The sequence below is a fragment of the Canis aureus genome, chromosome 10 (assembly GCF_053574225.1).
Source record: "Canis aureus isolate CA01 chromosome 10, VMU_Caureus_v.1.0, whole genome shotgun sequence".
NCBI lineage: Eukaryota > Metazoa > Chordata > Mammalia > Carnivora > Canidae > Canis > Canis aureus.
Window position 1 is genome coordinate 72,064,771 of NC_135620.1, and position 13,945 is coordinate 72,078,715.

The window sequence follows — 13,945 nt, forward strand, 5'->3', positions numbered from 1 at the left end:
TTGCCGCCCGGGGAGAGCAGTCAGTGCCGGGACAAGCAGAGGCCGGAGATCACCGTGGCCTCACGCAGGCTGATGGACTTCCTTCCCCCTCCCTTACATAAAACTGTTGCTAGCAGTTACCCGAACTGCTGAGCCAAATACTATTCTGGCCGCGGTCATGTTATCAAACTGAAACCCAGTCTGCCTGGGGCCTGCCAAGTACCTTTCATGGCCAGTTTGTATTTAAAGGAGAGGAAAATGTAAATTTATCAGACGACGCAAGCAGTTCTGTTTGGCAACCGGCGGGGAGGCTAGATGCAGAGGAGCAGGGTATTGCTCGTCGGCTCAAAGAATGAGGGGACGTGTGCCAAATGGGCTCCTAATACGATTGACGTTTCTAGTTTGTGCCGAAAATGAATTTCCTCTACCCTCAGACCAGCGCCCTGAGAGCCAAATCTAGTATTCACCTCAGATCCCCTCTTGCTGCCTGTAAACACAGCAGAAACCTACGGCCCAGAGCATCTTGAATTCAACAGCTTGTATGGAGCTGGAAGTCTCTGCTTCCCAAACAAGTTCCAGATCCTGGCAGCAGAGGACAGGGACTAGTGTAGGGGAAGTTCGTGTCCTCCCTCCCACCGCCACTAAAAGCAAACTGACAAATGAAACTCCGGTTCATTTGTTCCTGAGGAGCCAGCGTGATGCTGGATTTGGACCCTGAGTTCGAATCCTGACTTCACTGCTTCCCAGTGGGAGGACTCGGGACTCGGGCAAGTTGTTTACCCCTTGACGCATCAGTTGTCTCCTGGGGGCGGGGTGCACATAAAACCTGGTTTTATGCCTCCTGGTTTGTCAGGATTAAATGAGGTCATGAGAGTACAGCACGCCTGTGAGTACTCCCTTGAAATTGTGCAGTTTACAACCTGTGCCGCCGTACACGGCAGCCCTGGGGAAGGCACAGATGAGCTAGCCAGCCTCCCTTTAAGGTCACTTCTAGCAGAGAGGATCCCCGATGCTCCATGTGGGCTCCCGTGGAATCTAGAAACAAAGGCAGTGGCTTCAATGTTACCCGTCTGCGGGCGGCTAGCCCCAGAATATCGGAGAAGGGGCCATCCATCCTGCATGAAGCCATGGTGTGGGGTGGGGAGAGTGGTATGAACCACGGGGAGACCCGATTTATGGCACAAATAAACCTGTACAGCGTACGGCCTCTCGAGACTAGTAACACCCGGTAGAACTCTGTGCTGTGGTGAGCGTCACCCCAACGTGTGGCGGCCACCGGCCACATGGGCCCTGGGGAGCTGGGCACGTGGCTGGAGCGACCCAGCCACCAAGGTTTACGCTCTCTTTAATCTCAGGTGGTTCAAATGTAAACGCCAAGAGCCGCGCTAATGCAGCAGCCACCACACTGGGCAGCTCGTGACTGTCTAGTGCTCTCAGTTCTAGAAACCAAGCCCGAGAACCTCGGTGGCAACGGCTTCTTAGCTTCTGAGTGTGGCCAGGTGACCACACAGGTGTCCCGGACTTTGTCTCATTTTGACAACAACAGACCTTTGGAAAAGAAACCAACGTCCCTCCACCCCCCACCCCCCACCCCACCCCATCAGGGAAGAGGTCTTGAGGCTAAGTTGTTGCCCATGGTAACAAGTGGGTGGTGTTGACGGCTCGGAGCCCTGCTCTTCCTACGGCGCCCCAAGCATTCCCAGGGCAGGCCAGTGGCCCAGGGCAGGAACTCCGTCCCCAGACAGCCGGGGAGAAGTGCTCATTGTCCCAACATTTACTTGTTCGTTGATTCATTTTTATTTATTTTCTTCTAATTAATTCATTTTTTACATATTTTTAAAATGTATTTTATTTTTTAAATTATTTATTTGTTCATGAGAGACACAGAGAGACAGAGGCAGAGACACAGGCAGAGGGAGAAGCAGGCTCCATGCAGGGAGCCCAATGCGGGACTCGATCCTGGGTCTCCAGGATCACTCCCTGGGCTGAAGGCGGCGCTAAACTGCTGAGCCACCCAGGCTGCCCATGTTTTTTTTTTTTTTTTTAATTTATTTATTCTTTTTTTGCCCATTTTTTAAAAATTTAAACTCAGTTTGCCAACACCTAGGGTAGCGCCCAGTGCTCCTCCCATCAGGTGCCGTCCTCAGTGCCGTCCCCGGGTCACCCCACCCGCCCCCCAGCTCCCCTTCCACATCCCTGCGGCTGTTCCCCAGAGTCCGGCATCTTTAATCCCGCTCCGATGCTCCTGAGCTGCCCGATGATAGATTCCTCGGGCTGGTTCCACGGGAGGAACACGGGGAAGGGTGGCGGATTTGTAGGTGCTTAGGGGAGCATGGCCCGTGGGAGATGCCTGCGGCAGCGGAGCCACGGGCTAAAGGTGCTTGTGGACCAAGTGACACCCTTAGCAGGGATTTGCGGCGGCTCCGCGGGAGCGGGACGTGAAGAGCGCACGGGGATCCGTAGTGCGCCCAGGCCTCCGTGGGGACCGCAGAGGTGCCCTTTGTGCGGCCACAGCAGAGTCGTCACAGCCCACGCGGAAGGTGCGGGGCTGGCGTTCGAATCTCCGTGGTGGCACGTGGGGCCGCGCTCCCAACCGGGGCACCAGCACCGTTTCAAAACTCGCTTCTTCGCTTCCTGGCTGAGCCTCAGTTCCTGAATCTGTAACACGGATATAATTTCTACTCTACTGTGTCGCTAAAAGGATCTCTAAATGCCTGTAAAACCCTTGGCGCGTGATGGGTATTTGATAACACGATGATTATGTGCCTTTCATGCTCGGTGGGCCTGTGTGACTGATGAGAGCTTGAGAGAGCCCTCGTGGTTTTTTACAGACGGAGTCACAGGCGCGGAGAGCACGGTGTTTTGCTGAGGGATGCTCAGCCCTCTTGGAAGAGAGCTCACCCCGGTGTGCAGAACTGTGCGATCGGAGCCAGGCGTACCCGGCGGGCGCCTTGCCCGCGGGTCTTCGGGTCTCTCAGGTTGCATCTTCAATGTCAGGTCCTCCGTGGTCACACGAGACTTATCATCAGTGGTTAATCCTGAGGCTCCATACTGGCTGGGAGGCGAGCCCTGAGGGCACTGAGATCTAGTCCTGGAGGAGAGTTTGGAAATCCGGAAGGGCTCTGGGACGTCTGCTGTGCAGAGGGCACAGCAAGGGCAAGGGTGTGCAGGTGGGAAGCAAGGAACACGTACAGGAGAGACGAGCTAACCCTGAGACTAGACGGAGCGAGAGAGGGGGACAGACGTGTTATCCTGGAGAGCCAGCCCCCGCGGCGGGCCTTGCTCGGAAGGCCGAGGCGTCTTCGCTGAAGGATGCCACAGCTTTTAAAAGCAGATTTACTCAGCAGCGGAAAGTGCCTGATGAACTGGGCAGGAGGGAGGGAGGCTGGAGGCAGCAAGGCCAGCGCCTCTGTGCTCCCGTCCTCTTCGGTGGAGCCTTGTACGGTGGATTTCTCCGCGCTGAAATTCCCTGAGCAGATTCCAGCTAGTTCTGATACGTTCTCTGCTGCAAACCGAGGTCCCCGCCAGCTCTGGCCCACGTACTGCTGAGGTCTGCAGCCCTTCGGGGGCTGGAGGCCAAATGCATCATAGGCCCAGGCCAAGGCTCCAGGAAATTGGGGTCAATTTCCTACTCCCCCGAGGGCCCCACAGAATCATGGGGCCCGGGGCCTGGGGCTCTGGGAGGGAGAGCCGGTTCTCTGAAGCCGCATGAAGCTGCCTAACCCCTCCCTGAGCTCACACGGGACCTCTGACCTCTGGGGGTGGACTCTGCGAGACGTCCCACAGCTGCATGCCTGGGATGGGCCACCCTTGTCCCGTGGCCACAGAGGCTTCCACTGCAGTTGGAAAGGTCCACGAGAGGCCGAGAGAGCCCCCCACCCCCTTCTCTTCTGAATCCTGTCTCCCTGCAGCTGTTTTCTCAGACAGGGGAGCTTCGGCCTGCATCAGCCCTTTCGGAGAGTGGATTCATTTCCCCCGGCGGGCACCCATTCACGGAGTCCCCCATTCGCCTCATGCACCCATGTCGTCGCGGGCTCGCTGGTCCATTTATTCCCTCCCCTGCAAGTTCACTGGTGTCCTTGCTTATGGAACAAAGTCACCCCGTAACTCTCTGCCTATTCACCCCATCCTCTGTGAAGCACATCATTCTCGAGTGAGCAGAAATCTCTGCCGAGTGGTCAGGACATGTCACGTGCAGTGGGAAGGCCCCGAGGCCGGGGCAAGTGGGGCACCGTCTTGGGCCCCGAGGAGTTCATCCTCTGGGCGGGAATGGATGATAAAAAGGCAGCGCGTGTCAGAGACCTCACGGCAGTAGGCTCTGCACCGTCAGAGCGGCCTTAGGACAGGGCGGCCCGTGCCACACAATGCGTTCGGGCGGGGAGGGAAGCGCAGCAGCCCGAAGGGGCACGGGGGCAGAGGCACGGCCCGGGGAGATGGCACGGGGCGCATTGGAGGGTGCAGACGATTTAAACCAAAGTCCCAGGTTCGCGGCGATGCTGCAGGGAGCAAAGACATGGAGGATGCGCCAGAGTTCAGGCCGTGAGGATGCTGGAGGCGGGACTGTGCGTGGAAGCTCAGCTGAGGCGTGGAGTTTTGCACCGGTGCGGCACGCTCAGCTCCTCCGGCCTCACTTAGAGTTTCTCTTCTTATCAAAAGCTTGAGAGAGGGAGAGGATACACAGCTTGTTCTACGCTGGAGGAGCCGCGGCCCAGACGCCCCCCGTGCTTCTCCATCCTCAGGGCGCAGAGCCCGAACTCCATCCGCTGACACCGAAGGCCGCAGCGGCATCCGCCCTACCCGGGAGCTCTCTGCTGCTTGCTGCACTTCCTTGCACTCGCACGTCCCCTTTGGCCTTCCAGAAGGTCTTCCTAGCCCTTTTCTGCCTATGATTCTACGCAACCGTGAAAACTCTTTTCCATATATGGCTCCTCTACAGGGCCTCCTCCCCTGCTGGCCCCGCACAACCCATCCCTGTCCCCGGGTCCCTGCGGTGCTGCCCCGAGCACAGTGGCACGGACGTGGCTGCCTCTCACGTGCCTGTCTTTCTCGCTCTCCCTTTGGACCCCACGGAGCTGGGCACCGACTGGGCACTAAGAAGGAGTGCTTGGGTTCAGGGGCCGTTCTGAAATACCCACAGAGCTGGACCTCCCGTTACAGTCGCAGGCTTTGAAAGGGGGACGCAGAGGAAGGACCCTGCTTGCGAACCGCAGGCGCCCACCACCTTCAGGAGGCCAAGAAACTGCGTGGTGCCCATTCTACAAAACAAACCCTTTGGATGGAGATCTCTGAAAGAGTTCAGAGCTACAATTCAGGAAACATGGGAGTTAGGCTCCCTGGGGAGCTTCGAACAAGTTTCTTCCCGCGCTGCGTCCTCAGTTTCCCCATCTGTCAAGCAGAGATGTTAGCAGTGCCTCTATTTTAGGGTGATCGGGTGCCTACCGTGGTGAAGAAATTGTTTCTGGAGCACTTCTGGGGCTCTGGGGAGATGAGGAACTGCTTCCTCTTTTATTTCGAGGGGTTTTGCTATGTGGAGGGTGGCGCTCCCTCTCGGTCGTCCTGACTGTTCTTCTCTGGTGCTCAGGGACGCGGGAGCAACATCATCCACTGCCGGAAGGATGGCACTTGGAGCGGCTCCTTCCACCTGTGCCAGGAGATGCAAGGCCAGTGCTCGGCCCCGGACCAGCTCAACAGCAACCTCAAGTTGCAGTGCCCGGAAGGCTACGCCATAGGTACAGTGGGCGCGCGAGGGTGGCCGTGGGAGGGACGGGTCCTGCTGGGAACCCGGGGCCAGTGCCTCTCTGGGCAGCTGAGCACCTGTAGCCCGTGAGGCCCTGAATGAGGGAAGCAGAGATGAGAGAGACCAGGTCCTGATGGGAGGCCAGGTCCTGTGCTCCCAGAAAGAGACCTAAGGGCACGAATGTTGGAGAAGCGCTGGTCGGTGAGTGCCGAGGGTCATGCGGGAGTACAGAAAAGCCGGCCACGGTGTCGGGGGACACAGGAGCTCCCAGGACGAGGGGTGCTCATGTAGGGATGGGAAAGAGCTTGTGGGGCAGGAAATGGCCATCCGTCAAGGAGCCCCGTGGTGCCCAGGGAGGGAGATGTGAAAGCACACATCGTGTTTCGGAAAGCAGGAGGGGTGGGGCGTAGCTGCCTTTGTTAATCCTAAATTTTGCATAGCACCCCACGTTGGTGAGCACCTCCTGGGGGTCCGGCCCTGCAGGGAGCACGGAGCACAGCAGAGGCCTTGGCTCTTACCTGCTCAGTGAGCTCTCACGGATGAGGACACTGAGCGCTGACGGGGTAACAGAACGAGCCCTGAACCCGGACGTCTCTCTTACTCCGAAGCCCGAGATCTTTCCCTGCCTGGCACCTCGGTTGCCTCCAACTGAGAGGATAAATAGCGCGTTCAGAATACTGTTTGTGTGGCGAGCGGCTGGCTCACAAAGTGCTCACAGTGAGGGGAGACAACCTGCGGTTTGGTGCCAGGGATTTGCCTGGTTGGGACCAGGCGTCTGGACAGATGCATTAATCACAGGCTCTGAGGTTTTCTGGGGAACTGGGTGTGCATTGAGTGTGACCTCAGTTGAGGGCGGCGATGCTGACCTCTGGGGCCGAGTCCCTAATTGACCATGATGAAAAGCCCAGGGAATTGGATGTTCTTTCTCATGGCCGGTGTGATTTATGGGATAATCACCAGGGATGTCTGGAGCAGGAGGTTATCATGTGCACACTCACTCCCAGTCGCACAGAGCCAACCAGTTCTGCACCCAGCAAAGCGGGAGCTGTCACTTCTTGTCCTGAAGCGAGGCCTGGGGTGGGGTGGGGTGGGGGGAGCGTGTGGGGCCTGGCCACCCCTTTTCAGAGATGGAAACACGGAGCCTAGCGTAGGACTGCGCACTCCTACACGTCGTCCAGAGCACCTGCCCCGGGTGAGCGCACCTCCGGGGGAATGGTTTGCTCTCTCCGAGGATTCAGAAGGTCCTTTACGTTCCCACAGAGCCACCGATCCAGAGGACCCCAGCCGGGATGCTGCAGAGAGGCGGCTACCTTGTGGGGTCTGTCAATACAGGCATTTTAGGGGGTTGGGGCCGTAGGCGCAGCAGCTGGTCACGCTGGGCGCTCCACCCCGAGGCCTCCGCGGCCTTCCCTCCGTCATTCCTGTGGGGTGGCTCTAGACACTTCTATGTCGGTGACGAGGTTCCTACCTCCAGGTCGGTCAGGATATACACTAATGAGTATTCAGTGACACTCATGACTGGCATTAAGTGGCCCTGCGGGGGGTGGGGGGAAATGTTGCTTAAATTACTTCTATTTAAAAAAAAAAAAAACCTTATAAAAAGAGATTTCCTGTGTGTCTAGATCCATGGCACATTCAGATATGTTCACACGTGCAAAAATAAACACAAGCACAAATGTTTAACAACCACACAGATATCCAAACACACACATCATAAACTCATGCCCGGCGGGCACGCAGGAGAGGGAGAGTCTGCACAAACCCACCACCCAACACACACGGAGCTGCACACCGCGCGCACACACGTGTGATATCACACGCATGTCACGAGCACAGACACGTCTCATGCTCCGAAGCATATTACGTACACGGAGAGAGGCACAGAAGGCAAACAGGGCTCACACGCATGCACACAAATATGCCCTGGGGCCACCCTGTACCTGCACCGCCCGCACGCGTCACAGCTGCACACGGCCTGGCCCTCCGCTCGCCCGGCCTGAGGCAGGCGGACGGGTGGCAGGAGCATTCCTTTGCCCACTGAGCTTTTTCAGGGTCAAGCAGACAGGGAAAGAAGTCACTGCGACACGGGAACCTGAATGGCCTTCCCTGTCCCGCTGTCCCCATTGCCATGCAGATGCCCCTTTGATGAATATGGGTCCCCGGGGTCCCGGGGTGGCTGGGGGGGCAAGTGGGGGAGCTAAGAGGGCACAGGCAGTGTGGGACGCTGGGAGACAACCACTGGGAAGGAGGGAAAGCAGGTTGCACCTGCTGATCTCCGGGGCCCTCCCCTTCCTCTCCTCCCGGGACCCCCCCCCCCCAGATCTGATCCCAGGCTGGGCCCCTCCCCGGGGAGAGCCCACCTCACTAAGCGGGGGATCTAATCCAAGGCCTTATCATCAGTGTGTGCGTCCCTTCCTGTGGGCTTGGGGGCTGGAGGACACATGCTGGAGCCCCCCAGGGCGGCCCCCTGTGGGCCCCTCCCCAGGCAGCACAGGCCAGCTCCTGTGGCAGTTAGGGGCCTCAGAAAGTTGCTCCTGCCACCCAGGCTGCCACCCTCCCTCCTCCTCCTGAGGAAGGAGAGGCAGGGGCCTGGTGAGATCACCCTCTGTAATGATGCCAGTTCGGGCTCATATATCACAACATAGCAGCCTGGTTCTAAAGGCCCAGCCCTGGGGGTGGGGAGGTGGGGAGAGCGCAGGGGAGGGAGCTGCAGGGACGGGAAGGGGAGACAGGGCTGCTGCCTGGGGTAGGCATGGCCTCCCGTGTTGACCATATTTTCCCCTTTGTCCCCGCTCTTGGGAGAAGATGGCCCTTGTCTTCTTTTCCTCCAAGGCTGCCTCTTGCTTTTGCAGAAGAGGAGAATTTTATCATCACAGCCTTGCTTCTTGCTCCCTAAAAACCCTTTAGAGCTGACCTCATGACACATGCGCAGCCCTGAGCTTCTCCAGCTGCTTAGTGACCTCCCTCCCTTGTTCCTGTCGCTCAACCTGCTGGTGTTTTCCCATCCGCCCCCCACACCACCCTCATTTCTTGTGTCTCCTCTCCCTTCCTTTCCCTTTCCCCTCTTGGGCTCCACTGTACTTACTGCTGGGCCCGGAAGGCAGAGGGACGTGGGTTCTCACTCACGGGCTTCTAATCGCCTGCTCGCTCATAGCCGGAGCTCCGCGCACTCCTCTAACCTGAGAAATGGGTGCGATGACAACCTGCCAGGCAGCGCCGCACCTTCGGGAGAACGCGCGACCTATGGAAACCACCCGCACGGCCAGGTGGGCCGGTGCCCCTTCTGGGCTCGGTGTCCCTGTGTTTAAAGTGAAGAGGTTTTAAACGCTGTCCTAGGTCATCCCCTCTTCGGTCCTGGTGAGTCTCTCAGACTGAAGAGGATGACAAGGCGGCAGCAAGCAGGGCCCCAGGAGATGCCGACATACATGTGTGCGTGCGCGCGAGGGGGTGGACGCACACAGACCTCACACATGCACACACGACCCTGGAAGGGAGCCCTTAGAATGGCTAATAGAGTAGAGCTGCTGTGTGTTGTGACCTTAGTGTTCAAGGGTGGTCTTGGTGCTACAGCTGGGGGCAGGGGGGGCTTCTTAGTGCATGAGTTGAAGAAGAGCAGGAAGGGTGTGAAGGCGCAGGGAGGCACGTGTGCGAGTCCTGTGCAAGAAGAGAGGGAGGGCTAAGAGACTGGGCTGCATTGCCGAGCTCACATGCAGGGGGCCTGGGTGTCAGGCACCGGGCTGGGCTCCCAGAAGAGCCCCCTGATCCCTGTCCCTCTAGGGCATCACCGTAGCGGCGGAAAGCCGGGCACAGGGAGGGCTAAGGTCGGCCCCAAGAGACTCGTCAATGCCAAACACCTCTCTCACTCGGGCACAAAAATCAGGGCGGGCGCCTTGGGAGGATGTGAATCCGGCCCTGAAAAACGGATAGGCTTTGGCCTTGAGAAGGCAGATGGGGGTGATTCAGGGGAAGGGGCGAGTGGGAGCAGAAACGTAGAGGCACGGGGTTGTGGGACTCAGATGGGAAACCTAGGGCAACCCGGCTGGACCACCCGACGCATGAAGATGCTTGATGGGAGATGAGATTGGGGAGCCCACGGGAGCCCACGGATGCCGGGCTAGGGGGATCACACTTTGTCTCGCTACTGGGGAGCCTTGGGATTGTCCTCAGGCAGCAGAGAGGTGTGGCGAACAGGCGCAGGGTGAAGGTGGCCGCGGGTGCAGGCTGCACTGGAGAGGAGAACGGCGCCGGGGAGGCTGCCCTGCGGGGAGTTCACGCCTATCAGCTGTCTTCACGGCCGGGATCGCCAGCTCCCCTGGGGACCGGGGCCACCGGGGCCCACCCCGGGAGAGCTGCCCCTGGCATCGAGGGCCAGGGGAGCTGAGCTGCGGCCTCACGCTGTGCTTCCCCGCAGGGTCGGAGTGTGTCACCTCGTGCCTGGACCACAACAGCGAGTCCATCATCCTGCCAGTCAACGTGACCGTACGGGACATCCCCCACTGGCTGAACCCCACACGCGTGGAGGTGAGTGACGGCGCTGTCCCCCGTGCCCCCTTCGACACTCACTGTGCCCTGGTCCTGCACTGGCCCTCTTGCATACGTTCAGTGGTCGACGTGTGGCACCTGTTCTGTGGGGTGGGCGCCGCCCGCGTGGCCCGCTCCCCTCTGCCAGGCTGTGCAGGGGACCTTTCCTTTACAGTCCGGGCATCATGAGGACAGCCTGGGAATACGAGGACGGTGGTCCTTGGCTTAGGGGCGGGGATACGGAGACACAGCGCAATCGGGTCACGAGCCCATGTGTGTCGGCCTGTCCTCGTACGGAGGGTGCAGCGTGGCTTCCCCAGAGCCCTCGGAAGGCCTTCTGCGTCCCGGGCCTCGATCTCTGCTCCGCTTCTCCGCGCGTTACTTGTTTAGGGAGAACGTGATGAACACGTGAAACGGGGACGCTACCACCATTGATGAAGCCCCACTGTGTTCGCGGCCCGCACGCAGCTCACAGGGTTGTCCTGACCTCGGAATCATGCGAGTGGAGGCAGCGCCTGCAGTCCCTGGGGTGCCCGGGGTGGGGGCTCCAGCCCGGGCCGAGGGCAGGTGCAGCGCTCCCAGGGTCCCGCTGGCATGGGCCCGCCACAAGGCCGTGGGGGCTCCGCCTCCTGGCAGCCACCGTCCTTGCCCAGGTCCCCTTTGGGGCCGGCCGCTCCCACTCGCCTGGGTGTCACCTGGTCACTCTGTGGCCCTCGAGCGGACTTGGGAGCCCACTCTTGCCCTCAGGGCCAGCGCGGATGCCGGGCCTCATGCACCCATTCTGGGCACTGGCTCCTCCTGCAGAAGGTGAAGTGGGGGAGGCGGGCCGCAGGGGTGTTCAGCTGTGTCCCCATTGCGGCCTTTCTGCCCGGGCCGGGCCCGCCGTCTGCCCTCCGGCCACAGATGTGCGGATGCGCAGAACCCGATCCGAGGTGTACGGTTTCCCAGAGGAGCTGAGGGCGTGATGGCGAGGCCTTACTCAGCACTCGGCCTGGGGGCTGGTGCTGGCCCGGGACCCCGCTCTGCTCTGCGCCCCACTCCTGCTCCTCCTCCTCCCTCCTCCTCCTCCCCCACCACCTGGTGAGGTGCCTCGGTGCCTGGTCTCCAGCGCTTGTACCCTCTGCGGGGGGGGACGTCTGTCTCCGCCCCATGTGTCTCTCCACCCTCCCAAGAGCCAGTCACTAAGTTCCACCTGGCGCCCCCCCTTCCTCCTTCCCCTCCCGCCTCCCTGGCTTCTCCCTGTTAACCTCCCCTCCTGCTCCCATCCATTCCGTCCCCTGCGTGCCCTTCCCCCTGGCACACCCAGAGCCCCCACACCCGTTCTCACACGGGTGCCCCGGGGGAGCATCACGGGGCTGCGCAGGCCCGGGAGTGGGCAGGACCCCATGTGGGAATCTCGAGGACGCTGGCGATCAAGCGCAAGCCCCTCATGGTGCAGGTGGAGATGCTGAGGAGCCAAGAGGGAAGGGCATCAGGCCCAGGTCACACAGGCCTCAGAGCCAGGATCAAGCCCTGCCGCCCCCTCCCCTCCCCTCTCCTCCCCTCCTCTCCCCTCCCTTCCCTTCCCCCCTTAAGCCCCCCCCCCCGACTTCCACAGGCTCGGGGACAGGGGAAGGAGGCTCACACGGGCACACGGAGCAGACCCAGGAGCTCCCTCCCACCCCAGGAGCCCAGGTCTTCTCTGCCTGGGATCCAGACCCGGTTCCCCTGGTCCGGCTCCACTCAGGCCTCTACTGTGCCCCGGGGTGAATTCCCACCCTTCCCTCGGGGCGCCCTGGGCACCAGAGTTCAGTTATAATTCAGGGCGAAATAAATCCAGGGGTTTGAAAGCCGCCCACCCGCCACCAGCCGCTCGCCGCCCCGCCCGGGTCGCTCGCCGCCTTTATTGATGCGGGGCCTATGGAGAGCGCCCGAACGAGGCTCAGACCTCTGAGGTCTCCCGAGGCCTCATTATCCAGGAGGCAAGAAATGTGGTCGAGAAGGGGAGGAGGGTGAAGGGCAGAGATTGATGATTTCCAGGAACAGGGCTGAGAAGCTGGCCTCTGCCGCACCCTTGCCCTGCGTGCGGGAGAGCAAGGTAGGAACAGAGCTGCGGGGGCAGGCCTCCGTGCCGGGGCAGGGCCCCCCCTCAACCCCCCTCTGGGCCAGGGAAGGCCCCCCACAGGCCAGGACAGCCTACCCACCCTTGGTCCAGGGCAGCTCCCCCACTACCCCTCAGGGCAGGCTCCCCCCTTGGGCCAGGGCAGCCCCCCCAGGCCAGGGTAGGCCCCCACTCCAGGCCAGGGCAGGGCCCCCCCTCCTCCAGGCCAGGGCAGGATCCCCCTCCTCTGGGCCAGGGAAAGGCCCCCCTTCCTCTGGGCCAGAGCAGCCCCACCCCGAGGGCAGGGCAGGCCCCTGGGACCCCCCCTCTCCACAGTCTGCCTCCCGGACCAGCGCAAGGCCGATGGGTGGGTGGGAGCCAGGCTCTGCTCCACCTGCCCTTACCTGGGTCCCCGGGGAAGGACACAGGGGCCAGGACATTTCCTGGATGGCTGCCCTGAATCAGCTCAGGCTCAGGCCCCCTCTGCCCGCCCCCAGCCCCCTCCTCACACCCTGTGAGGTCGCTCTTACTCGCTCCCCTTTTCCCAGTGGAGGAAATGAGATCTCAGCGAGGGAAGCCCCTTGCCTAAGGGCAGTGGAGGGAGCCCCCAGCCCGGCCAATGCCGCCGGTTCCCCAGCTCCCTGTGCGGTGTCCGCGGGGCGGGTGACGAGGATAAGGGCAAACCGCTGACCAACCGCTTACCAGGGCCGGGCTGCTAAACAGTTAGCAGCTGGCTCTCCACCCTCCGCCCGCCCTGACAGCCACCGCCCTATAGAACTCTGATCTGTAGCATTGCCCCATTACAGTGGTGTAAATAACCCCCAGCACCCCGCCCCCCCCCACACACACACATGGCAGGTGTCTGGGTTTGCAGGTGGCCCTCCCTGCACACAAAGCTGGGAAGGAAGCGCCACTGCCGCTCCCGAGCCCACAGGAGCTGGCTGGCGCCTGTCGCACGACAGCCTCTATCTCGGGTACTTGACACGTATCGGCCTGTATGACGAGAACGATGCCCACTTAGGTGAGTGGGAGGGCAACGCTGGGATCCCGAGGTACGATCGGTGCACCACGACAGTGGCCTCGGCGAAGGCCCGACCTGCCAAGCGCGCAGGGTGTGCGCTAGACCCTTGCAGTTGCAGGGTCAGGTGACCATGTAGAATTCATGTAGAATTTCTACTGCAAGCCTCGGCCTCCTCTTGCTCGCTGTCCTTGGCAAATCCCGTCACCCCTGTAAGCCGCGGTTTGCCCATCCATGGAATGAGCGAGGCCTAGATCAAGAGTCGCAACGTTGAACACTGAGGGAATCAGGCAGGCCAGGCACGTCCCGGGTATTAAATGCCCAGACATATTATTAATAGTAGGAGCAGCATGTTCTAGACATATTTCACACAGACTTAAAGAAAATATAACAAACGCCCATGTGCGTACTACGCACCTTAAGGAATGACTTAAAATTCTCTTCTCAAGGAGATACACTGCACATGCTGACCTTAAGGGTACGATTTGATAAATGTTTGTGGTTGTGGCCACTCCTGAAGCCATGACTGGTTGGGATCTCTGACTCCGCAGAGGTTGCCCCTTCCCCGTGCCAGGTGGTGGCTGTGCCACCAAGCTAACTTCTACTGGCT

General features: G+C 60.4%; 1 protein-coding gene across 1 annotated transcript in view; it reads left to right on the plus strand.

The window, feature by feature from the left end:
* Positions 1–13,945, plus strand: part of PAPPA (pappalysin 1) — a 237,167-nt gene that overhangs the window by 195,182 nt on the left and 28,040 nt on the right. The window contains exons 18-19 of the mRNA XM_077913087.1: positions 5,561–5,708; positions 10,128–10,237. Coding sequence (XP_077769213.1) covers positions 5,561–5,708; positions 10,128–10,237 — 258 coding nt within the window. The remainder of the gene's footprint in view (positions 1–5,560; positions 5,709–10,127; positions 10,238–13,945) is intronic.